Source organism: Panthera tigris, chromosome D3 (assembly GCF_018350195.1).
Source record: "Panthera tigris isolate Pti1 chromosome D3, P.tigris_Pti1_mat1.1, whole genome shotgun sequence".
Taxonomy (NCBI): domain Eukaryota; kingdom Metazoa; phylum Chordata; class Mammalia; order Carnivora; family Felidae; genus Panthera; species Panthera tigris.
The window spans coordinates 68190571-68216906 of record NC_056671.1 but is presented as its reverse complement, the minus strand read 5'-3'; the positions used below and the strand labels follow the sequence as shown (position 1 = coordinate 68216906).

At 51.4% G+C, this 26336-nt stretch overlaps 1 protein-coding gene across 9 annotated transcripts in view; it reads right to left on the bottom strand.

The window, feature by feature from the left end:
* The window catches only part of CTIF (cap binding complex dependent translation initiation factor), a 293230-nt gene that overhangs the window by 131404 nt on the left and 135490 nt on the right, over positions 1-26336 (bottom strand). For all 9 annotated transcript variants that reach the window (XR_006209635.1, XR_006209636.1, XR_006209637.1 and 6 more), the window contains one exon: positions 2109-2185. Coding sequence is in view for 6 of the 9 variants with exons in the window: in XM_042961322.1 (XP_042817256.1) it covers positions 2109-2185 (77 nt within the window). In the remaining 3 variants the exon portion in view is untranslated. The remainder of the gene's footprint in view (positions 1-2108; positions 2186-26336) is intronic.

The following is a 26336-nucleotide window of genomic DNA, read 5'->3' as shown; positions in this document are numbered from 1 at the left end:
TCGCTTTGGACCCTGTCCCGCGTCCACATCCTTTGCGAGGTGTGCTGACCTAACCCAGACGTTTGTTAACACGAGTGGGGCTCAGCGGAAGGTCGGCTTCCCAGCGTGTGTGTGCCACTCTCCTCTTCCTACGTTCCCGGGTCACGCTGCTCTCTGGAGGCCTGCCACTGTTGAGGGCGGGGGGCGGTGGGGGGGGGGGGTTGCTGCGGAGCGAGGTGACCGGGCCCACGAGCGGAGGTGGGGCCAGCATGGGTGCTGAGTGTCAGCCCGCCACTGCCTGGGCCTGAAGGAGCGGAGCCGGGCAGGGGGTGACCCTTCATTCAGAAGCCTGGGGATTCCACACACCTCCGCACACATACTCGGGACCGGGCGGCAGGGGAAGAGGGCCACCAAGTCTCTGTTCTCCCTGATCCCTTCCCGGCCCCAGAGAACCCCAGTCCCTTTTTAGGGGGTGCTCCCTACTTCTTCCCTCCGCCAGGAAGCCAGAAACCAGGAATTAGCCTCTGTGAAGCAGCTATGGCAAAAAGGCAGCACCCACAGTGAAATAAGCCTGCCCTGGTCTGGTCAAGCCTGGACTAGGGCTTGGTCCCACTCTCCTGGCTCAGTTTCCCCTTTTCCTGCAGCCACGTGACGTGCCTGGTGGTTCTGATGTCGAAGCCAAGAAGGCCTTCCTCCTAGTCAGTTGTATGCTTACTGTCCTCTGGGAAGGCCTCATACCCACCAAATGCACCAGCTGATGATGAGCTCTGGGTGCCCGGTGCCCCATTCGCCCGGAGCTGTGGCCACCACCCAGCACTCCTCGGTCAGGGCCCACGTGTGGAGGGAAGGACTGGGGACCCTGGTCAGCCACAGTCTTAGTTTCAAGGGATAACAGGAAAACAGGCCTCTAGTTTCTTAGCAAGAGATAAGGGCTAGACTATTCCTTGGCTCTCAGACGACATTCGGTGTTCATCAAAGGTAAAACCACAGGCCATCACTTTTATCCACGAAAAAACTCCCCATAGAGGAACACACCTCATTTTAGTTCCTTAGGCAGAAGCCTTTTTGCTCTTTCCTTCTCTCCTTCCTCTTTCCCATCCTTCTTCTCTTTTACTCCCTCTCTTCCTTTATTTTTTACATTTCCAGCCAGAAGGAATATATGCATATTCAAACAAAAACATTTACTCTAATGCGGCTTTATTACAAATGTCCACAGACCCCAAACATTGCTCGGTACCTGGAGTTTTCCATTTGAAATATACCATGAAGACCTTTCCATGTGAGAGAGGCTGCAAGGAAACTAAGGCATATGCCTTCCTGGGACGCCTAGCCTCAGCTGCTTATGTATCCAGGGCTGCCTCGTGGCACTTTTTCTTTTCTAAGTTTATTTAGAGAGAGAGTAAGAGAGAAAGCAACTGGCAAAGGGGCAGAAGGGGGTGGGGGGGAGCAGAGAGAGAGAGAGAGAGAGAGAGAGAGAAAGAGAATCCCAAGCAGGCTCCAGACTGTCAGCACAAAGCCTGATGTGGGGCTCGAACCCACAAACCGTGAGATCATGACCTGAGCCAAAATCAAAGAGTCAGACGCTCAACCGACTGAGCCACCCAGGCGCCCCTCGTGGCAGGTTTTCTGGCCCCTAGCTGTCACCCAGCACTCTGAACGGCAGGGAGACCCTGGTTTTTGCCTTAGTGTGAGTGAGCGCGTCCGGGTGCTAGAGAGCAGGTGCATGTGCAGTTTCTGATCTGCATATCGTTTGTCACAGCAGAGCCCAGCACCACGCGGGACAGAAACCCTTGGAATTGTGAGCTCCTGGAGGCCATGTCTCAGAACATATGTCAGCTGGGACCCAGTCCCTTGAGGACTGCTATCGTTATGGTAAGGTCAGGGGAAAGAGCATTTCTCCTCCCGAGGGGGCATAACCTGCACTGCCCTGGACTCCTGAAGGGACCCACCCCCTGGGCCGGCCCAGAGAAGTGTACCCCCTGCTTCCCAACTGGTACCCAACCCACCTGCTTCACCTCACAGGTATCAGCTGGCCACTGGGGAAAGCGAAACCCAGGCCAGAACCGACGGAGCTACAGACAGCTGGCCAAGGACAGAAAACCCAGAGTTCTCGACGGAGTCTCTCCTACCTTCGGTCATTTCTCCTCCTCCGGAACAACTTCTTCGTGTGGGCGATCTCTACTTCATGGGGCATCGGGTGGTAGCCCTGTGTCATGTGGGAGGAAGGGGGATCGTTAGTAACTTGGGAAAGACGGCAAAGACCTTCTCGCACGTAACTGTTGATAACGACATCTGTGACGAAGGAAATCGGGAGTGCACGACTAGACTCCGACCACCAAATCCACACTGAAAAATGGAAAATGGTAGAATGAATCCATTTCCCACCAGGCAATGATGCTGTAATTACAGAACCGAAGATTAGGAAGGAGACAAAGGAGACCTTAGAATCTGTCATACCCAGTCATTCAAATTCCAGACGAGGACACTGAGATCCAGAGGGGTGAGTGAACCAGTTCAAGGTCTTGTAGAGCATTAGCAACAAAGCGGGGACCAGATCCCGGATTCACGGCTGCATGATGGAGTTATTTTTTGAACACTCGTGACTTCTCTCAGCTTCCCGACACAGTGGGAATGTCAGTAACTTCTCCGGGCCATTGAGAGGACAAGGAGACACAGCCCCTTGCAAACAAAGAGGGCCTCACAAAGAGGGAGTGGGCTAGGACCCGGGTTGTCTCACGCCAGCCCAGGACAGCCCAGGCAATTCTGACCCAGGACCCTCATTCCTCACACTCCCGGGGGGTACTCAGGATGAAATAGTTAAATGCTGTTTTAGACTCTGAACTGGGAAAAATCCTAAGGATGGACTCTCGTATAGTGTCGTCAGGACAACAGCTATGCATCTACGTCAAGGTTGGAGAAAGACCTTTGACTTATAACATGGGGCTGATCTTGCACATGCCGAGCCCCAGGCAGAATTATCTGCTGAAGCTGGGCTGAAGGCCAGCCCTAGGCACACACAGGATGAGAGGGAGTGACAGGTCTCGGTGTGTTTAAGAGTGGTCAGCCAGGGGCGCCTGGGTGGCTCAGTCGGTTGGGCGTCCGACTTCGACTCAGGTCATGATCTCACAGTTCGTGGGTTCGAGCCTCACGCCGGGCTCTGTGCTGACAGCTCGGAGCCTGGAGCCTGCTTCGGATTCTGTGTCTCCCTCTCTCTCTGTCCCTCCCCTGCTCATGCTCTGTCTCTGTCTCAAAAATAAATAAAAACTTAAAAAAAAATGTTTTAAAAAGAGTGGTCAGCCAGAGTCCATATAACCCAACCCCGCCCCCCCCGCCCCCACTTTATAGACAGGGAGACTGAGGCCCAGAGCCTCTATGGTAGCAGCCCTCTGGTTTCAGGCTCCACAGTGGATGGCCTCACTGGGAGGCCTTCTCAGGGCTTAGTCCCCAACCAGTGCGGGGTGGATGTTGGCAGTTCTGGCCAGTCTCAAGGAGCTTCCCGGGGCCCGGCAGTGGGAGGACAAGAGGGAACAGGCTCGGGAGGACACAGGGACTCCGGCATCACGGATGCCTGGCCTAGCCTCCTATGGAGTCCCAGGAGGGAAGGACACATTTCAACATTTATTGTAATAACAGTCCCTCCCTCCTACCCTGTCTCTTGCCTCCGACAATCCGGCCAAAGAGCATGAATGAATTCCGGGCTCCAGGCGGCCACAATGGGCCTGTGCAGCCTTAGGATGTGCTTTGTTTAATGGTTTTTCTCAAAGGATATTATTTGCTTTTCTTTAATACAAAACACAAACAAGGAAAAACACCAAGTCTTCCCCTCTCATTTCCCCTCTCCCATCCTGACCCAGCTCCGGGCTGGCCCCTTCCCTCCCTCCTGGCCTCGGGTCACCGAAGGAACACACTGGGTGTGCCCCACGTAGACAATGGAAGGAAGCCGAGGCTCCCTCTCAAGCTGGCAGCCTGGATCGGGATCTCAGCTCTGAGGCCGGGCAGACGGAGCTGTCTGCGACCCTGGGCCTTCCATGAGCCCAGAAGGTGCGGCCTCCCCTGTCTGGGCTTCAGAGTCCTGGGCTCTGGCCTGCATCCCGCCCTTCTCCTCCACACACAGTGGGGAGCTGCCTTCGGGACTCACCCTCCGCTGGGGTCCTAGCTCTCTACCAAACTCAGAGTGGCCCAGAGGACCTGCAGGGCCCCTCGAGGCTTCTAATGAAGCCCCTGCTGTGACCTCCGTGTCCATCCACCTGTCTCCTCCGAAGTATGTGAATGCGTAGAAAATATAAGAGTAAAAACATGGGGTCTGGAGCTGCACCGTGAACGTTCAGCTCCTGGCGCTTCCTTTGGATGATTCTGCATAAAGCAGGACATACTGTATTTATACAAGCTTCACTGGAGGACTCTCTTCAATCAGCCACTTTGTTTCTCAGGCTGGTGGTTGGCACCGAGTGACCCGCACAACTCAAGATGCTGCCCACACTCTCTCCAAGACAAGGGTGACTGGGGTCAATCGGGGAAAATAGGTGGCCGGCGGAAGAAGAGAGAATCTGTGCTCAGACCCACATCTGCCATCAGGCCAGTGTTGATCCGGGTTAGCCCAACTTCTTTAGTCACCGGCAAGAGGTAAGGCTGGTACGCGAATGTTCGTGGCAGCCTTACTCATCAGAGTCACGACTGGAAACAACCCAAATGTCCACTAACTGAGGACTGGATAAGTAAAATGTGGTATGTCCATACAATGGAATATTATACGGCCACAAAAAAGAAGGAAGTTCTGATACATGTGACAACGTGGATGAACCTTAAAAATATCATGCTGGGAGCACCCGGGTGGCTCAGTTGGTTGAGGGCCCAACTCTTGATTTTGACTCCGGTCCTGATTCCAGGGTTGTGAGGTCAAGCTGTGCCTCCGGCTCCATGCTGGGCGTAGAGCCTGCTTAACATTCATACACATTCTCTCTGCCCCTCCCCGGCTCTCTCTCACTCTCAGAAAACAAAAAAAACAACTCCCACCCCCCCTCCAAAGAAACAACAACAACCCATCATGCTCAGGGAAAGAACCTAGTCACCGAAACCCAGTATTGTATAATTCCATTGTTACGAAATGTCCAGAATAGGCAAACGTGCAGACAGGGAGTAGATGAGTGGTGGCCGGGGGCTGGGGAGAGGAAGGATAAGGAGTCACTGCAAATGAGTACCGGGTTTCTCTTTGGGTGATGGAAATATTCTGGAATTACACAGGAGTGATGGTTGCACGTGTGACCTTGAGGATATACTAAAAAAAAAAAAAACACCCCAAGAAACCCAACTCACCATACACTTCAAAAGGGTGAATTTTATGGTACGTAAATCATGCCTCAATTTTAAAAAGTGGGAAGAAAATCCGGGGGCAGTATGTTCTGGGGAGAGGGGACAGCAAGTGTTAATTAAAAAAAAAAAAAAAAAAAAGAGCGGCGCCTGGGTGGTTCAGTCGGTTAAGCGTCCGACTTCGGCTCAGGTCATGATCTTGCCGTTTGTGGGTTCGAGCCCCGCGTTGGGCTCTGTGCTAACAGCTCAGAGCCTGGAGCCGGTTTCGGATGCTCTGTCTCCTCCTCTCTCTGCCCCTCCCCTGATCATGTTCTGTCTCTCTCTGTCTCTCAATAATAAATAAATGTTAACAAAAATTTTTTTTAAAAAAGCAAGCAAGAAAGATCCAGCCACAATGGGACATGCTCCTTTCGCTCCATTACTCTCCAGGAAGCAGCTGCCCTGAAACATTTTATATAAGAGAGGGCTGCAAAGGGCAGCATGTCCTAGGCAAGAGGCACCCAATGACAAGTGTGAATAATAAAGAATCTGGAAAGGAGCATGGGGGATTGGTATCTCCAGGCCTGGCCAGGGGATATGATATTTTGGCTTTGGACCAGAGTTCCCTCCCTGCTTTTCAGAATATATCACTAAAGTGGAGAATGGAAATTTATCAGGCTTCTTAGAATTATCCTTTGACAGCAAACAGTGGTCTCTGCTCTAATTCCTTATTTAACAAATCCTTCCATTCTATGCCTTGAAAGAGCCCCAGGGGCGCCTCTGTGGCTCAGTCGGTTAAGCGTCTGGCTCTTGATTTCGGCTCAGGTCATGATCTCATGGGTTGTGGGATCGAGTCATACATTGGACTCTGAGCTGACAGTGCAGAGCTTGCTTGGGATTCTCTCTCTCCCTCTCTCTCTCTGCCCCTCCCCTACTCACACTCTTTCTCTCTCAAAATAAGTAAATAAACACTAAAAAAAGAAAAAGAAAGAGCCTCATATGAATGTCAGTCCAGGTAGGAGACACTCCCTCCCCAGTCCTCCCACAAGTGAGAGCACGGCCTTCTGGTTTACCAGCTGCTTGGTGTTTCTCATCAGTCTCGAGTCACGTGAGACCCCGTAGCGTTACCCTGGACCACCTCAGGCCCTGCCTGCTCTCCTTCTACTTCTCTGCATGAGAATTCTTCCCCTAGCTCTGAGACCTGGCTGCAGATCCCCTCTCTCTACCCTCTGACCACTTTTGCTAAGTAAATGGGCCTGGGAGACAAGCAGGTTATAGAAACCAAGCCTCTCCAGGGACAGAGGGAAGATAATACTCCTTCCACAGGCAGCACGGGCAGAATACACAGGAAGCACACACACGCACACACGCCTGACTCGGAGATCAGCAATGGTGTATATATGCCCCCCTGCAGGGCCGTGCCTGATTGCTCTGGATGCAGAAACATGTTCTATAAAATCCACCCATTCCAGGGTAGGCTGAGGTGGGTACTTACAACCCAGGGCGGTATTTCCAAGGGATTAAAGGCAGGCCCAGCAGAGCAGCTGGCCCCAGGCTGGGAGTGCACGGGCCTTGCCCTGAGAGGCCAGTAGAGACAAACAAATCTTGGGTCTGGGGTGCAGCAAGGGAGGGCCAAACAAACACACCAGGCGAGGAGCGTGTGCGCCCTCGGCCCTGAGACCCACTGACCCTGTGCTCGCAGTGCCACACTTCCACTAGGCTACAGGCGCCCCTCCCTCCCCCCATCCTAAAATCCACCAGCTCTCCCGTCCACCTTTCCTGTAAAAATTGCCGTTTTAGGCACCGCACATATAGTGAAAAAGAAATCGGCCAAATGCTGGTCTGTGTAGAGCACACGTTCTAGTGAGAGCAGAGAGAAGACGACCATCAGGTGAGCAGACGCTCTGATAACTGACAAAAACACTACAGAGCAGAACAAGGCACGGCAAGGGCAGGAGCACGGCGGGGGCGGGGGTGGGGTGGCCAGGGAAGACTTCTGTTACTTGACATCCGTCTGTCAAACCCACCCACCCGTATGTCCATCCTTGGTTCTTTCTCACGCAACCAGTGCTGAAGGCCCACCGTGTGCCAGGTGCATCAGATGGAGGTTACTAGAACAAACAGACTCAGTTCTGGCCCTGGAGGTCAGGGGATCATTGGACAGATGCCTCTGGCAGCCCAGAAGAAGGAAGGAGGACCCTGCTTACAAGAAGGGTCAGGGAGGCCTTCGCGGTACCTACGCTGAGCCCTAAGGGGTTTGCTAGGGGTACATGAGAAGACTAGAAGCTATGTTATGACCTCCGTCAGCTGGCCAATGATGTTAGCATCACAGCAGTGTGTGGAGATGTGCTTGGCACTGTGGTCAGACAGAGAAGCACCAGGGTAGTCTGAGGGCCAGGGCTGGTGCTCCTGATGTCTGGCTTGGGGCCATCTGGATGGTTATTCACCCCCTTTAAGCAGGTAGATTTATGTGCCTCAAAATGATCAGCTGGAGTCCTAACCCTGGAGGGAGCTGTGAACGTGACCTTATTTGGAGATACGGTCTTTGCAGATATGGTCAAGTGAAGACGATGTCATACTGGATGAGTGGGCCCTAAATTCAACGACTGGTGTCCTTAGAAGAAGAAGGAAATTTGGCCACAGAGACACAAGAGACACAGAAAGAGAAGGCCATGTAAAGATGGAGGCAGTGTTGGACCAACACGGCTTGAGCCAAAGAACTCCAATGACTCTGGCAGCCACCAGAAGCTGGTGACAAGAAAGGATTTTTCCCCAGAGCCTTCAGAAGGAGCATTGGTCCCACCGACGCTTCCATCCCAGATTTCTAGCCTCCAGAACTGTGGGACAATAAATGTCTGTTCTGTACATCACCCAGTTAGCCGTACTTATGGTGGCCCTCAAACACTCCAGGCCCTCTCATCCAGATCCCACAGCACAGTCCCAGCCACAGGTCCATAGTGTGAGGCTGGCCTGATGGCCTCTCCCATCTGCTCCCTGAGTGTCCACAGCTTGGTCCTCTGAGTGCGGTCCCCCAGCACCCTGTCCTCTCCATCTGATTCTCCCCGGCAGAGGTCACATCACCCCCCCACCTGTACTACTCCAGAGCCCTCGGGGCCATAACCCACAGGGGTACGCTGCTGGAGTACCAGGCCCTGTGCCAGAGACTTCCAGTCTGGAGGGGGTCATCTAGCCTCCCACCAAACCAACAGCTTGAGATGCTGCCCAGGCCCCAGCCTCACAATGAAGAGAGACCCGAATCCCTAGGACAAGCGGGGTGCATCCACCTCCCAGCCCAGCCCCACCTTCCGGCACCCCTGCAGGGACCAGGGAGACGGGAGGGGCAGGGAAGCTAGAAACCACGTACGCACTTCACAGAACCCCATGCCCCCTTTCCCCTCAGAGAAATTTTTTCTGATATTCCTATGACCTTTGGCCCACGGCCACTAACCCCAGACCTGAGCCCGACAGAAATCATCCAAGCCAAACTGTCTCCCACGTCTGTTATCTTTCTTTCACACATCAGCTCTTTGCAGAGAGAGAGACAGAGAGAGAGAGAGAGCATTATACCAGTACGAGAGTCTTCCTCCTGCTGTGTGAAGGGTCCCCCAGACTGCACAAGACCTGGCAGGAACTGCATAGCCTTCACTGGGAGGCAGTGGAACCGTGAAACACCCGAGTTGGAACAAGGACCCTGGTCCAGGTGAGGCGTCAGTGGGAGGCTTCCAGCGGGGAGGTGCCCTCCCCAGTCTCCTGCGGAGGTAGGCCCTGTACTCCAGCCCTGCTCTCTCCAGTGCCACACCTGTCTGCCCCATCACACCTGGATGTCCACCCTCCACCCTGGCCTCTTGGAAACCACAAACCGTCTCCTCTTCTTCACGGACTTGCATACTGATCGGCCCCTCCAGGCTCCTGTCATTCGCAAGAATGCTATAAAATACATGGAAACTGATGGCTTCCTTTTTTCCAGAAGATTCCAGGTGGAGGCCCCCAGCCATAGTCTGACAGAAGAAAAGCTGGACGTTGGTTCTGCCGTGCCCACCGGGCAAGCCCAGGGAGCTGGAGTCCCAGGGAGGCAGGACAGACCCTCCGGCCAAGCCAGCTCAGGACTTCCCAGGCTCCCCCCATCTCCAGCCCAACTCAGGGAGGTATCCCGAGGGCAAACAGTACAAAGCAGCCACAGCACTTGGCAACGTAATGGGCCATAAAAATACCAAGTACATCTCCCTTGACAATGAGCTTGTCTCAATAGCAGAGCCTTCCTCCTGCGGGGGGTCATGTTTTTTCATAGCTTCTAAGAAGTTATCCTACCAAGGTCTTGCTGTGGGCACGTGGGCAGGATGTGTGGGTCACGTCCAATGAAATAAACAGGTAATGTTTCTAAAATTCCTGGAATCTCTAGGCTGCACGGCTATTCAGAAGAAGCCGACCGGTTTTAGAAAGAAAGGTGAGGGGCAGACAGGCTCACTCACGTTAAATGTGTGGTTTTCTTTTTCTTTCAATTTATTATTATTTTTTTAATCAGCAGAGACTTGTAAAAAATGCAATACCTTAGCTGGAGTCCCAGTGTAAGAAAACAGATAAAAGTAGGCAGGGATGAGATCCAGAGGCTGAGCCATCGGGACTCACCCTTGCCTGGAGTTCCTACTCACGCTCTGGAATGTGCACCTCAACTCCACCTGTTCTGAAAAGGTTTGCTCTAGATACCATGCGATGCTGGCTCCACAGGAACTGGACGTTTTTCTAGAGGAAGATCTTAACTGAGGCTCTCCGGGCAGGTTTTAGTGAAGTCTCTGACCGCCCCCCCCACCCAATTGTACATGAACACTTTTCCTGTGGTGGTCTTTGGGGTGAGAGCCCATGGCATTCATCATAATCTGGGGGTCTGTGCCTGAGCGGTACTGCAGTGACAGAGGCTAGATCGCTGCCCTGTGCACACCTTCCTTGGATGCACTAAGCCAATAAAACCCACCCCTCTCCTTTCCTTCAAGTTGGGTTTCTCACCATAAAAGCCAACGGAGTCCTGACTAATAAACCACACACACCTTTCAGGCAACCCGGGTACTGGATCTGTTGCTAAACCTGGGCAGTTATTTCTTCCAGCCCTCTCCTCCTTCTTGTGGAAAATGAGGATGAAAATATTTGACTTTCCTGCCTCCTTTGCCATGACTATTTAAGCCTTCCTTCGATTGCATGAGCCGGTAGATCTCCCCTTGGTATCTTTAACGGGGGCGCCTGGGTGGCTCAGTCAGTTAAGCGTCTGACTTTGACTCAGGTCATGATCTTGTGGCTCGCGGGTTTGAGCCTCGCGTCGGGCTCTGTGCTGACAGCTCGGAGCCTGGAGCCTGCTTCGGATTCTGTGTCTCCCTCTCTCCCTGCCCCTCCTCCGCTTGTGCTCTGTCTCTGTCAAAAATGAATAAGCACCAAACAAAATTTAGAAAAAAAAAAATAAGAAGGTATTTTGAGGTGGGTTTCTATCACTTATAACCAAAAAAAGTCCTAGCACGAGGTAGCTATAGATGATGTTGTACTTGGTCTTATTATATCGGTGAAGTCGTGGAAAGGAAACATGACCATCCCCGCCCCTTCCCACTGGTAACCCAAGGGGCAACTACAAATACAAATGACGTTGATTTGATAATTTCTGAATGACGAGGAAAAAAGATGGGTGAGAACATTGATGCAAAGGACAGAAAGCAGGAACCAACAGAACACTGGTTGAGAACTCTCTACATTATACGGTGTAAAATGTAAAGGGAGCATTTCCTGAGGGGCTGGGTTTTCAAGGACCATTGTCAGTCGTCCGGGCGCAGTCCCCGATGCACAGTCTCGCGGTGGCCACAAGAGAACGGAGCTGGAGCGGACACAGGCTCTCCCCTCCCCTGATGAGGGACCTTCACGGAAGGTCCTGGGAGCCCCGCTGAACTGAAAAAGGCAACACCTCAGGCTGCTGCAGACCGAAGACTGGAAGATGTGCAAGAAATGGAACGGGACAAGTGGCCGGGGGAAATGGCACGATGTATGCTCTGCGGCCTCCAGAAAAACTGCCTGAACGAGCTTAAACGCATACAGCCTGAGTTCTGGTCCCTAACTCAGCGGTGTGTTCCTGACAGAGATGAGACCCAAATCCTCAAAAGACTCCATAAAGCAAGCTCCAGGGAAGACAAAGCGATACTTGTGCTCTGGCCTCTGCGGGGAAGGGGCCGTCTCTGAGAGGTGGGGACGTTTGTCACGTTTGCGAATAGCGTCTTGGACTTGGGGAGGTTCAAAAGCCATCCTGGGAATAGAAGCAACAATGGATTCTGGAAGAAAACTGAGACTCTGCAAATACTCAGAGATGGCCGCTGTGTTCTGTGGCCACACCATGTGCCACGGATGTAAAGAAACTCTGTCTGTGTCCCAAAGAAGTCCACGGGCTGCAAGGAAGAACAGATACACCGAGGATACATGCTAGCGGCAAGGACCGCCTGGAGGAAGGAATGCCTGAGGCTACCCTCTGAGTTACCAGAAGACTTGGAAGCTCCCAGAAGCTGCCTAAGAAAGATGGCGGCCTCAACGCAAGTTACTAGGAAGTATGCTTTAATGGCTCTGCTCTTGCTTCTGCCGAATGTACTCTGGTGCGGTTCATCATACGAAGGGGCAGGAATCAGGGTTCAGCCAGCGTAAGGGCACCTGTGCCCGCACCCCCCCCCCCCAACCTCCCACCTGCCAAACCAGCTCTACCTGTGATACTGGGATCCCGGGATGAGTTCCACTGTGCAGGGGAGGCCGCGTGTGAATGAAAGATTCATCTCTCCTGCCCCCTGCACTGGTGGGCCAGGGCTGGCTGGTCAGATATTGGGGGTGGGGGGGGGGTGGGGTACAGGTAAGAAGGCTGTGACAAAGGAGCATCCCAGAGCAACAGAGCCCACATCCCAGGGCTGGCCGAGCCAGCCTCGGGGGTCTTTCAGCAACATGACTGGGGGCTGGGACGAGGAGTTCGTTGGTCCAGAGTAATGCCATGACTGCTGCCCTACTGTGGAAGCCTGGGTAGATACCTACCTTACTTATGCTTCTGCTTTCCTCATCTATGAAATGGCCACAATAAAGAGTTACACCCAGTTCAGAGAGTTGTTGTGAGAATTAAATAAAATTACCTGATATTCAGGTGCCTTGCTCAGGCCTGGCGTGGGGGAGGTGATTTCCCCAAGTTGCCCACCCTCCCTCCCATCCTCTGCAACCTTCTTCACCTTCTTTTCTCTGGCACAGTCTGTGAGATGCCCCCATCCGCATCCCAAGCCCCTGCGCCAGGAAAGCCCTCCACCCCTGAGACCTCTTTAGCCTTTCTGTCCGTGTCCCTCATGAGACTGCCGGGAAGCAGCAGCCCAAGCCCCCGGGAATGCCATTCTAGAATGTGGCCGCCTGTGTCCCCCAGCCAACCGCTCCCTGAGCTCCCTGGCTGTGTACAGAACATTCTCAAAGCACAGAAGTGCAGCTTGCTGTAGGTTCAGCCTCCTCTGTGTAGACGGTCAACTGCTACCCCAACCCGAGAGAAGTGGTTAGTGAAAGGCTGGCCAGGCCACTGGGCTGCAGGCGGCTCACAGGACATCTAAGAGGCGAGGCCAGACAAGACGCACAGGGAGAGAGTGGGGAGGGAGGGAGCGGCCTCTGCGCTCAGTCTTGACTGAGAACCTGCAGGGGTAGCGTCAGCATTAGCTTTGGGGGCAAGAGGCCAACGTGTGATCCCTCCCTCAGGAATCCATCGCGCTTTCCTTCATTCACGGGACACTTGGTTGGTTGAGGCGCCATGAGTTGATGAAGGTGCTGAGATACAACAGCGAACTGAACCACAGCTCAGGGTTTCCATCCCACAAGGGGAACGGGAGAGCCAACAGAATGCAACTAAAAAGAAAAAGAAGATTTAACCAGAGACAAGTGCGCTGGGGTGGGGGTGGGGTGGGGGTGGGGGTGGGGGGGCGGGAGGGGAATCCAACAAAAACGAAGAAGGTAATGTTTTCAACCGGAGGATCAGAAAAGGCCTCTCTCAGAAAGTGACACGGGAGCCCAACCGGCATGACCGGGTCGACAGGCTGAGAGAGAGTCAAGGCCGAGGCCAGTGTCCTCCACAGGAGAAAAAAAAGCAAAGAGTTGACTCTCCTTCTGTTTAGTTGCCCACACGCAAAGCTAAAGAGTTTCTTTAACTGAGATAAAGTAGGAGGCTTAGGTTAGTAGTTCCCAGCATTGTGAATTCCATAAACCAGTAAAGCTTAAATTGAACAGTGGGGAGTTGTTACTTTTCACTCTGCCTAAGGACGTCCCAGCTACTATCACCTTCATTTCACAAGGGACATGACTTTGAAGTACAAGATGGTCCTTCACGTGGGATTAGCTTCAGCTCTAGGAGAGGCACTGCACTCTCCTACAGGATGCTCTATACACAGAGTCTCAGGCAGGTGCTGTCTACACCCATGCATACTTACAAAGAAATAAAATTAAAATACTCTATGGGGCTTATGTCCTCTTTACAGTAGGCCACAAGATACACACACACGTCTACAATACCATACAGGGCACGTGCCCCCAACCAAGTGTTCTGAACTTCCCGGGAATTTAAGGGGTTTTCAAGAATAATTTTGAATATGGTGGGTCCTTTTCACCTGAACCTAATCCCCAGGCACACTGTGAGCTCAACCGTTTTTCTCATTTTGCCAAAGACCAGTGGGAAAACCTCTGGCTTACCTGTGTTGGCTTATGTCACGGACTGTAGCAGCGACCGTGACCTCCCCAGTGTGAAAGGCAAGCGTTCGTGCAACGCAAACTCTTTCCCTTTTTGCTTATGCATTGAATCAAGCCACAATCACGTTTTGTTTGGCTTTATTTCTGAAGGGAATGCGGGGGACTTTTTGTCATTGGCGCACTGACCCTCCCCTTCCCGGGCCACCGTGCTACCCTCCTTGAGTCACTGACACAAATAATGCAGTTAGTTTGGTGAGCACCCACTGACCTAGAAGCACAGAGCCCTGAGCTGCCAGCAGTTCTCACGCTGCAGCTGCCTCCCCAGAACATACTCGGAGCTTCACCTGCAGGCACGCTGTCCCCTGGGACAGGAGATTTCAGAAGGGTGACCCCTGTCTGCTGGATCGCCCAGCCGCCGAAACAGACCGGGCCAGGAGAGCTGGTTCACTCGCTGTTCCCTTTATCCATGAGGCTTTCAGGGATGAGTTTCCTCCCTTTCCCTCTCTCCCTCTTTCTTTTTCTAAAGAAGGCAACATCTCCCACAATGCTGACCTTCAGGAGCAAAGAGTCAGCCTCCAGTGCCATGCAGCTCCAGGCCCTAGGCACCCCCAGCATAAGGAAGAAGATCGGTGTGCACAAGCTGGGTCCAAGGGATCAGATTTGGGGCTGTGGGGCTGCGTGGCCGACTCGAGGGCCAGGATTTAGTCGCATGACCGGTATTCTTGACACAGCCACGGCCTTTCCAAACAGTTCCGTGGACAAAGGAAATCTTCAGGCTCTCACTGCCCCATCTCCTGTGTCGGATCAGGAGCCCACCAGGAGGAAGAGCTTTAATCGCTGCCCTCCCCTCCCCATCCGTACCCCCCACCCCTCCCCACTGCTGGTCCTGAGAACTGGTTTTAAGCTTCTATTTATGGTAATGCATCGAAAGGAGCACTGGGCTGGGGGCCAGGAGACCCGGGTTCCTGCCCTGGGGTTGGAAGCGGACTGGAGAATAGTTGATGGCTGATCTTTAAGGGGCGTTCGCTCCTCCCTGCTTCATACGCTGCCACCCTACCCTCGCACACGTTTCTGGAACCAGGCTTTTCCCTCTGCCTGCCACACCACATCTTCCCCACTTTTGCTCACCCCTAAAACATTGCCCCGAATTTGCCATTGGCATAAACGTCCAGGCCCAGAAAAACCAAACCTAGTTCCCATGAGAATGAATCCATTTGGTCACACACAGCACAATGGACAAGCTGCTTCGCTTCTTAGCATCCCGTCCTGGTATCTAAATGGACTAGACAGTTGCTTACAAGCTTGTCTCCCCAACCATGCTACAAACTTTCAGGAGCTCAGAGGCCACGTCTCCTTCGGTTTCGTGTGCCCCACAGTGCCTTCGATACTGTAGTCCTCCATGATTCCTTGTTGGATGAAAAGTTAAGATGACCGATGGCCCTGGGTGGACCAGAGTTGGGCCATCCTCGTTCCACCCACTGTGGAGCAGTAGCATGCACAGGTGACCCAGGGCCTACAGACTGTGGCCCTCAACTGGGTCATCTCTCCTGCATTGTAAGAAGCCAGGATGCTCCATGGCTCCCCCAGCCCTCGACCTGTAATTGCGATTCTCCTTCAGAATTGGAGAAGATACAAAGACTCAGATCCCGCAGTCCTCGGTTAGACTGTAAGCTCTCTGAGGACCAAGGTGGCCGTTCCCTGGCCTGCACAGTGACAATGGCACTATGGATGCTTGGTGCCCACCACTCAACTCCACAGGCCCCTGAGTTTGTTACAAGCGCCCACCCACCCTGCTATCAAGCCCATCCTGTGTGCAAGACCAGAGGCCAGTCTGGCCAGGCAGTAGGTCTTTTCTCTTCCTTCCCCTGAGCCATGGTCTCTGATGCTCTAAAACGGAGAACTTAAACATGCCTCCTGTTGTGAGGGTTAAATGAGATGTTAGAAAGCAAATGAAATGACATACAGAAGCCCCTCTGGCCAGTCCTCAGACACATATTTCCTGAACACGAAGTGCCCATGCCCAGACCAGCCTGCAATGAGAAGGGTCCAAAAGTACCCTGGGTCTACAGAGCTGAGGCCAGGCAGGCTGAGAGGGGGCCATTACCTACCAGGGGACGAACACGGGTCTGCAGAAGTCATACAAGTAACAGGAGCCAGGGAAATGAGACCAGGAACAGAGGGGCAGAGGGAAGAATGGGCTGCGGGGGCCAAGGAGGGGGGCATGGTCTCCTCAGGGGCTCAAAACAAGGCTTCTCCTGCACAAGGCAGTTTTAAGGTGGGCTGGCCCAAACTGTGACCGGGAGTCAGGCACTCATAAGAAGGTCCCACTCAATGGCCCCTCCTGGGCTGTGGTCATGGATTCCAGAATGGCCTTCAGCCCCAGCTCTCTGCCCTGGGTTTGTGCTCTCTGCTTGGCGGGAAGCACTGGGGGGAAGTTGGATTCTGAGCCACATCTCAGACCACAGTGTAGGCAAAGGCTAGGAGATTCCTCCGAGTCCTGCCTTCCATGTCAGAGTTTTACTTCCAAAATAGCATCTTGCATGTTGCACGTGCTCAATGAGATTCTTCCACTTGACTGGTGACACTGAGAGCTGGGGAGGAGGAGAAGGGGAGAACATACTCGGGAGACGGCTTGCACGCGTGGAAAAACCTGCCTGTATACGCCTCGTCTGTTTGCAGCGGCTTCTTCTGGCTACCTCTTAGGCTACCTCGGGCGGCAAGAAGATAGCAAAGAAAATGGCAAGGTGAGGCAAGGGCATCCCTGAGCGGAGTCCCATGTGGATGAGGTAGCCCAACAATGGGGGGAAGCTAGCCTGCAAAGGCTTTCCTTCCCCTCCAGTCCTGCCCCATAAATATACTCCCTTCCACTGCGTGAGCAATTCCATTGGCCCGGAAGGAACAAGTTACCATAGAAGGAACTAAGTTATGTCTGCAAGCGTTGTGAGCTACGATAAGGATAATACTGAGGCAGATATGGAGCAAAGAGTTTTACATCTATTAGCTCATTTAGACCTCACCACGACCCTGAGAGCGGGGGACTCTTATTATACACTCTCCATAGGAGAGGAAAAGGAGGATCAACTCAATTAAATAGAAGACCTAACGCAAGCACGGTAGAGTGGGATGTTAACTCAGAGACTCAGGATGCAACCATACACGGTGCCCGGGAGAGCAGCAGATCTGAGAGCCCGCATCAACCACAGCAAGACCCGATGCAGAATTCAGCGGGGCTGCACCGCTCGGGCAGTGTGGACCCCCAGTTTCCAATCCCAATGCACCGTGCACAGCCACTGTCATGTAGCAGGCACTCAACAGCATCCGATGGCGGAATGAGAAAATGAACGAATGATGAGCACAGTTTACAACAAGCCGTGTAAAGCGTCGGCCCCCTGACGGCTTTCCCTGGAGTCATGCTGTAGACAGCCAGCAGTGTCAAAAGCATAAATTCACGGGGCTGCTATGATTGAGCCGTGCTGGAGGTACCTTGCTCCTTCCCTTTCCCTCCTTCCAAGTTAAATCACTAAGAGCCAAGCTGCCAAGCTAAATATTCATAAGAGCGGCACCGTGCGAAAATAATGGACCTTGACAAGTGTGTTGTCAGAATTTTAAATGTACAAGGTACATGGTTTTATGAAGGTTTCCAATTAGGAAGAAAGATAGGAAATCAATAGATAGAGATGAATTCCTTCCAAGCTGCTTGCATGCAAAAAAATTCCTGCATGGAACTGCATTTTAACTGCACTAGGAAATTTTGAGCCCTATTGCAAAGATCTTTGGTAAAAGACATAATTGCCTCCAACTTCATAATTTTTTTAAGAGAATGCTTTAAGGACATGGGTTGTACCTCTCTCTGACTACAGGAAATGTACCATTTCAGAAATTCAATTACTTGTTCCATTCCCAGAAAGCAGGGCTGACCTTTTGTTGTGTGGATGTGGCCATTAAGGATTCCCTGACACATAAAAGAGTCTTTCTGCGTTGTCTTAAATTGGGCAGCCATTGGTTTGGGCTGGCTCACTGGGTGCTAGCAGCTATGATGACCTAGTTGGTATCTATTTCTCTCCATGTCTCTGTAGCAGACAGCGATCTGACCTACTTTCAGGGGCACAGTGGTGGCTCAAGAAGGAATGGAGGGGAACACGAGAGCCTGGACACAGGACTTTGAAGCGCGGGCTTCAGGCGCTTCCCGGCCAGCCTCCTGCTCTGGTCACAGAGCTCCCAGACGCGTCGCCTCTCTCCATCTGTAGAGTCTCTGCTTCCAGCAGCCCCTCCCCAGAATCCATCCTCCATGGGCAGCCTGTCCAAACCCTTACCGTCTATCAGGATTCGACGTGGGGGCTCCCAACCTCCCCAGCGCGCAGCCCATAGGGGGGATGGTGACATCTGAACAGCCCGTGGGGGTAACCCAGTGAAGCCGCTTGGGGACAGAGGGTGGCAGCTTGCAGCCCTGGCCACCCATGGCCCACCACCCCAAGGCTGAGTGAGAGCCATACCTCAGCACAACGAGGACTTATTCTCAGACATCTATCAGGACACTCTGCTTTGTTCCTTTTTTTTTTTTAAGTTTATTTATTTATTTTGAGAGACAGCACGAGAGAGAGAGAGGCGGAAAAAGAAGAAGAAAAAGAATCCCAAGCAAGCTCTGTGCTGTCAGCACGGAGACCGGCACAGGGCTCGATCTCATGAACTGTGAGATTATGACCTGAGCTGAAACCAAAAGTCAGAGGCTGAACCGACTAAGCCACCCAGATGCCCCTGCTCTGTTTTAAAAGCAACTAAAAAATTACAAAGAAGTGGTTTTTAAAATTCTGAGCATTTGTAAGCATAAGAGACTCTTAAAAACTGAGAACAAACTGAGGGTTGATGGGGGTGGGAGGGAGGGGAGGGTGGGTGATGGGTATCGAGGAGGGCACCTTTTGGGATGAGCACTGGGGGTTGTATGGAAACCAATTTGACAATAAATTTCATATATTGAAAAAAAAGACACAAAAAAAATAAAAAATAAAATTCTGAGCATTTGTATTGATACAGAAACTGCAGCTAGGGAGTATATGCAGGGTCAACCTTCCAGAGAAGGAGTTGGCGAACTTTTCTGTAAGAAGCCAGAGAGTAAATATTTTAGCCTCTGCAGGCCATACGGTCTCAACTCTGTCACTGCATAGAAAAAGTAGCCACAGAAGCATAGCTGTGCTACAATAAAACTTTATTTATAAACACAGGTAGTGGGGCCAGATCCCTGCTCTAATGAACCCTAGGGAGGGATTTTGCAACAGTTTCTCTTCCCCATCTGGGCCTTTCCCCCCACTCAGTGGTGACTTCATGAGCTTGACAGGCGCCCAGCTTCCTCACGTTCTCCCCTTACTGCTATTAGAGGAGATCGGGCGCGTTCAGGATGGTATGGCCGTAGACTCCCCTTACTGCTATTAGAACCTGTCTTCAGGGAAGGCCCTGATAAACTCAATCCCGAGAGGCGAATAAATGGATTACATTTACATTTCAATCAATAAAAACCTGAGGTCCAGGGCTCCCAGCCCCAGGCAGCTCATTGACAGCCCCAAAGGAGCTTTAAGACATCCTGATGGCCGGGTGCCACTCTAGAGGCTCTGATGCAAGCAGTGTGGGGTGCAGCCCAAGCATTGGGGATTCTAAAAGCTCTTTAGGTGATTCTAAAGGGTGGTCAAGTTGAGAACTACAGCCTTAGATCAAAAGAAAAAAAAATAGTGGTAGTGTTTTGGGAATAAGTGAGCCAGGGAGGTACTGTTTGGTTTTTTTCCCCTCAGGGGTAGGGATGAGGAGGAAACAAGTCCGGAGCCCTTGAAATCCTGCCATACAGGTCACCCTCGGCCAAGGCTGGCACTGTATAGATTTCACCTGGCAAAATCCAAGCCCTTCTCATTTGTTTCCCTCTTGACATCTAGTATGGTTCCCTACTGGCAATATGTGCTCTATTAACACTGACTAATCGTCAAAAAAGTGGCTAACAGCCTAATAATCAATCATCAGTCAATCAATCTTCAAAGAAAACAAAACAAAACAAAACAAAAAAAGTGACCAAGTCCTGTCTTAAAAGGGATTGTTGTCTATGCAGGGAGCTAAGGAAAGCACAGATGAAATCTATAATAGGCTTAGCTATATTCACACTATATAATATGGCAGTTGATCCCATACCGGACTGCACACCTCAATCACTTGGGAAGATTTAAAAAAAAAAAAAAAAAATCTCAATGCCCTTGTTGTATCCTGTGCCAAGAAAATCAGAATATCTAAGGGTGGAAGATTTGCATGGATCTCTTTTAAAATTCTCAGGTGGTTCCAGCATGCAACATGGGAACCATGGTTACAAGATCCTGCTACGTGAAGTGTGGTCCATGGACCAGCATCATCAGCATCACCAGGGAGCTGGTTAGGAATGCAGGAATTCAGGCCCTACCCCTGCTCTACTGAGTCAGAATCTGCCTGTGCCCTGGATCTGCATGTCATTAAAGTACGTCAAGTGCTGCCATAAGGTACCATGTTCTGAGAAAGATAAGATTCTAGAATGTCTCAGCAGGGTAATCAGGGAACACCTCTTAAGGGAAGGGAGAGAGGAGAGATTCTAAGGGCCGGGAGAATTAGAGGCAGAGAGGCAGGGGGCAGGATTCCATGTACTGAGGCAAGAAGGAAACTGGTCAATTATGAATGGTGAACCAGAAAGAAGAGGTCAAAATGGTTGTTTTACAAAAGTAGAAAATCACATTTAGTCACACAATTAACAAGCTCACATTTTTTTTTTAAGGATAAAATGACAGGAAAATCAGGTTGGTCTCAGTCAGTTGGGGGCAACAATTAGGAAGTGGTGGGCAATCAGAATGGATGGGGTCATGGAGGAAGATTCCAGGGACTACAGATGCCCAGCAGAGGGCTCCTGATTTTGTCTCATGGGCCAGAGGAGAGCTGCATGCTGCCTCTCGAGTCAAGGAGGGAGAGGACAGAAGAGATTGGGCGAAGGTGTTCTGACAATTTTTTTGAAGAGGACAGACCAGTATGAGAAGCAGCAGGGAAGCAGAATGACCAGACAGGAGGCTCTAACCAGGTCTGGGGAGATGAGCATCTGTTAGAAGGTGGAGGAATAGAGCACCAAGAAAGACTTTTCAAAGGAGGGAATTCTATTCTATTCTATTCTATTCTATTCTATTCTATTCTATTCTATTCTATTCTATTCCATTCCATTCCATTCCATTCCATTCCATTCCATTCCATTCCATCCCATCCCATCCCATCCCATCCCATCCCATCCCATCCCATTCTGGTTCCATTTGGTGGGCATGGACAAGAGCATTCTGAGATCTCAAATCTGCAACAGCACGCCATAGAACTGACTGGGAGGAAATCTAGAATCTCAAGTATTGTTGTAATAAACTCTTTTGGTCATGACCCCCAAAAGTTATCTATGGGAAAATACAAAGGTCTCTGGCAAACATGAGTCCTGAAGGGAAGTGGAGAGGAAAAGCTAATACTGTATACAAACCCTGGGATTGTCCTCAGCTCCAGTAGGCCATGAAGACCCAGAGCAGTCCTGGAGCACAATCCCTTTGTTTCCAGGCCTCTGGAAGTCAAGTTGATTCCCAGTTGAGTTGGAAATGCCGGGAGATTTTTCCCATGTTGCGGTAGACTGGAACAATAACTGTAGAGTGGACGTTACCACAATTGTTTCCACTGAAGTTATTTCGGGGGAGTTTAGGAAGATTGTCTATTCCAAGACATTTCCTTCACCCGACTCCCTTTATGAAAACACTAAGGGAAGAAGCCGGTGTCGCCACCAACATGCCTGCCCTGCTCAGAAGCACGTGCACAGTGCTCGTGTGAATGACTCCCAATGGGCCCCGGTGAACTGCCATGCGGCACCTATGCATTGATGTCTTCGTAGAAGCTCCTAGATTTGACCAGTGCCTCACAGGACTTCCTCAGTGATCATCTCAGTAGAATCTCATGACAGCCTTCCGAGAGGGTGGCAGGTAGGGGGTGGATTTTATCATCCACACTCTAGATAAGAGGAAATGGGGAAGTAGAATTCGGTCAAGGTCACCCAGCTTGGAGGGGATGGGGCAGGGCAGAATCCTGTGTTGACTCCTAGGGGCTGTCCTTTGGGTCCCGTGCAGGTTGTGCTGTGCACCAGAGCTACTGTGAGTGGGTTCACTACCTGTTCGTGGCCTTCTTACCATTGCCAGTCCCAAGACAGAGGCTTGGCCCTTCTGTATTACAGGGCCCCACAGCGAGTTGGTGTGGCTGTTACATGGGGTGCATGATGGGGAAAATGGGAGATCCAAGGCTGAAAGGAGAGCAGGGCTGGAGTGGGGAGGCCTTGCATGGCAAGACCATGGTCCTACATGTGATGGGGAGCAAGGAAAGGCCTAAGCACGTTAGCAAAATGGCTAGATTTGTGTACTTTGTGGATCATGCGGGACGTGGTGTAGAGGACACATTCAAGGGAATTTAAGGCAAGCAAAGGGCAGACCAGTTAGGAAGTTATCCAATGGTCAAGAGATGCTAAGGGCTAATGTAAGAATCAGGGAGATGGTCGAGGGACAGAAGAAGAGTTTATAAACATTTAAGAATAGAATAGACTGGTTTTGGTGAAGGATGGGGGGTGGGGATGGGGGATAGAACATCATGGGTGAGAAATGGCAAATAAGACAGTCTCCACTCTGAAGGAATCGTATATCCTTATAGCACAGATAGAAAATAAAGGAGTATTAAAATGGCAAGGCAGAATCTAATTAACATCAAGAGGACAGAGGGTCATTACGCTAATATTTTATAAGTTTGGATCAAGTCCTGGCTAATCCCTTGCATTTCTATGGTGCAAACACCTTCCAGGATGGGGAATGGGATAAATCCCTAAGACCCAAGGACAGAGGATCTTGGCCCTGGCTGCACATTACATTCACCTGGGGAACTTTAAAGGTCACCGACACCCAGGACCCATCATCCAGAGATTCTGATCTGTCAGTGGTGGGGTCCAGGCAATTCTATCATGCAGCAAGGAATGAGAGGGGGGACGTGCTACCTCATTTCAGAGACTTTGAAATAAGATCTCAGTTTTGCAGAGGGAAGCTTCCCCTTCCTACCATGCTAATGGCAGGACCAAATGAAGAAATTGTTGTTTTGGGTCACTAACGTCTGACTCTGAATCACCCAAGGTCTTTGGGTTATCTTTCTTCTTGTGGGATGGAGAAGTCCCCCTGCCCGGTTTCCCCAATCACCCAGCAAGGTGGTTTCCCCAGTGCTCATCTGCAGGCGTGGTCTGTCTGCCTGTCTATCCTACACCAATCAGGTTTTCCTCCCCTAGCGCATGGACATCCTGTGCTGGCTGCCCAACCTGAGTGACCAGCCTGGTCCATGTGGCCAGCCGCTGGTGCTGCTGCCCTTTGGGGTGTCCTGAAAGGACCCTGCTGAGGGGGTATGATGCATTTCCTTGACCACACCACACGCCAGCCTGCTGGAACAATGTCCCTTTTCTTGCCGCCAGGAAAGGCCACAGAAAGGAACATCTTCTCTTTTCTTGCCAAGCAAATGTTTCTGCTTTGACCTGGAGGGTACTCTTTGAAGCAAAATAATGATCTGGAGGCCACTGAGCTGCCCTAGAGGTCATAGGTCAAGAACTAGAAGGAATTGTTCCCAACATTTTTAGCACATTGAGAGAATACTCTGTGTGTGTGTGTGTGTGTGCGTGCGTGCGTGTGTGTGTGTGTGTACACGTGCATGCAGGCACATCACAACAATTGGAAAAGGGGTAACTGGCCCCTCACATGAGCAGCCCCTGACCAGCATGGTGCCGTGTAAGGTATATGGGCCAGGACTATGAAGATTCTGCTCTCAGAATCCTGCTTCTCACGGCCAACTTGGCTGAGTGTCTTTGCAATAAATCCTTAAAATGAGAATCCTGCACTATTGACAAGCATTATCAAATCTCTTTTACGTTGCTCTAAGAAGAATCTACTTCCCGAGTGGTTGACCACTGACCAGAGCTGGTAAATGAGGCCATCCTCCAGGGTTTCATTCAGGGCTCTGAAGAATTTGGAGAATCTGGTACAAGGACCTCTGACTCACAACAGCTTCTAGAATTTAGCTCATCACCTATGTACTGGGGAGGAGCAGAGCCCTGTGCTCAGGGCAGGGATGGTTGTCTGGGTCTCAGTTCTCCCACTTGTAAAATGAAAGGAGCTGCCTTAGATGACATTAAGGTTCCTTTTAGGTCTAACAATCTATAACATTCTATAACACTCTATGGCCTTCTGACTCCTTCCTCCTGAAGAAATAGAATGGGTCACTCGGCCTTCTGGGCTGTTAGACATTAATCTCCAAGGGGGATTCTGATTCTCTCTAGCTGGAAATACTCTAAACTCAAAGTCTGACCTTCTATAAAATGAACTAGTGACCTAGGTATTCAACTAAAGCCTCTGTTTGCGACATCTGCTTCAAATCAGGAACAGCCTGCTGCCTACATGCTTTGCACAACTCCAGGAGATGGTCCTTGCCTCAGTCACCACAGATTTGAATCGTTTTGACGATTTCAGGCAGAGGCTGTCGAGTGTGAGGAAGGAGCTTTTCTTTCGAATTTGCACAAATGGCCACAATGGCCAGGGACAGGGCGGTCCATGTACTAAAACACTTACCACTTCTTTAGGGGCCAAAACAGGACTCCCGTGCTGGCCTGACAGCTCAGCATTTAAAACAGGGACAAATGAGAGGCCGTGACATGGGGACGTCCAGATGACACGGCTGAGAATCCCTCTCCTCCATGGTGTTTACAAAGGCCCCGTTCTCTGCATCTTTCTGGACGGCCGTCCATCTCTCTGTGCCCCGGATCCAGCAGGGCCGAGGAGCGGGCCTCTGGGAGTGCCGGCCTGGAACAGGGCTGCTGTTAGCCGCTGAGATGGCCTGCTGTTCTGATTCTGCGTGCACAGCTGCAATTGGGATTTCCTTTTCTTTCCTCTTTTTTCTAATTTCCTTTCTACAGAACATTTTATGTGTAGTTTAGTGATGAAGCCTTTCAAACATACCTATTGACTCTGCTCCCTAGTGAAATTCCAGACTAAATTATTAAACAGATATCCTGTGAGCCTTCTACCAGGACCAATCGTTAGGACTCATCATAAATGAGACCGCAGGATGTGTGGGGAAGAGCAGTGACCTATGGACCTGGGACCCCAAATGTGACGCTGTATTAGCTGTGTGCTCCTGGGTGTAGCCCTTCCCCGTGGGGGGATCTTCGTTTCCCTGGGGAAACATGGTATGTTCAGAATGCTTTCCTCGTGGTTTACACTGTTGACTAGTTGGCCTCCAAGATGAATGCCCAGGGAGAGATTTCAACTCTTGCCCCACTGACCAACGCTGGTTGCTCCTTGCCGGCCAAGAGGCCCCACAGGTGGCCAAGTGGCCCGTGTTCTCTCAGCGGGTCCCGGTATTCAGTTTTTGGTGTCCTCTACTCCTGGGCCTGCCCACATCTGACCCTCTCCCCACCACCAGCCCCACCCCAAATACACCCCAGCTTTATCCTGCACACGGGGGCCTGAGGCCACAACCTGTCCGTAGGACAAATCCCTGCCAGTGATCAGCTGGAAATGAAACACTTCCAGGCACTAGGATGTACCCAGAGTCCCTGCCCTTCAGGGCTTTGTGTTCCTGAGATGAGAACAGCTCATAGAATAGCCCTCCATCCACCAGGGTCGGCTCCTTGGGGTGCTGCCCTTTATCACTAGGGTACAATGCTAGTTATGCCAGCAAAACTACCCTGCCTGCCCTTAAGGGCATGCTTGCTTATTTCCACATTTCCAGAAATGAGCAGGAACTCCCAAGTAAGCAGATTAAAGCTACCAGAAGTTCTACAGAAATGGTTTTCAGGAACTGCAGAATGTGTGGATTGTTGAAATGCAAATTGGCAAAAGGCAGGGACGGCTTGTGCTTTACGTGAAGCTTTCCGGAGCCAGTCTACCACTGGGAGCGGGTGGGGGTCATGTTTCTTAGTAATGCCAATGGGGAGAGGCTCGGGCAGCTGTAGAAGGAGAGAGCCCAGCAATGACCTGACGACCTGCAGGTTTTCAGGGACACCGTAAGAGGCTGCTTTGAGCCCCATCTTTGCACAGTTGGCTCACATGTTTGCTCTGGCATTTAGCAACTATCTACAGTTCTGTGACTTCCTGCGTTCCCACTATGCATCCAACCAACCCTGGCCCAGGTGTGGTGCCGGACAAGAGCCTTGCTCCCAAGGACCCTGGAGACTTGCAGGGGGAAAGTCTTTCCCACTAGGCAGTGGCAAAGCTAGACTGGGTGTGGCTGGAATCCTAACTGTTTGGGCAATAGCGACTTATCCTGGGGTT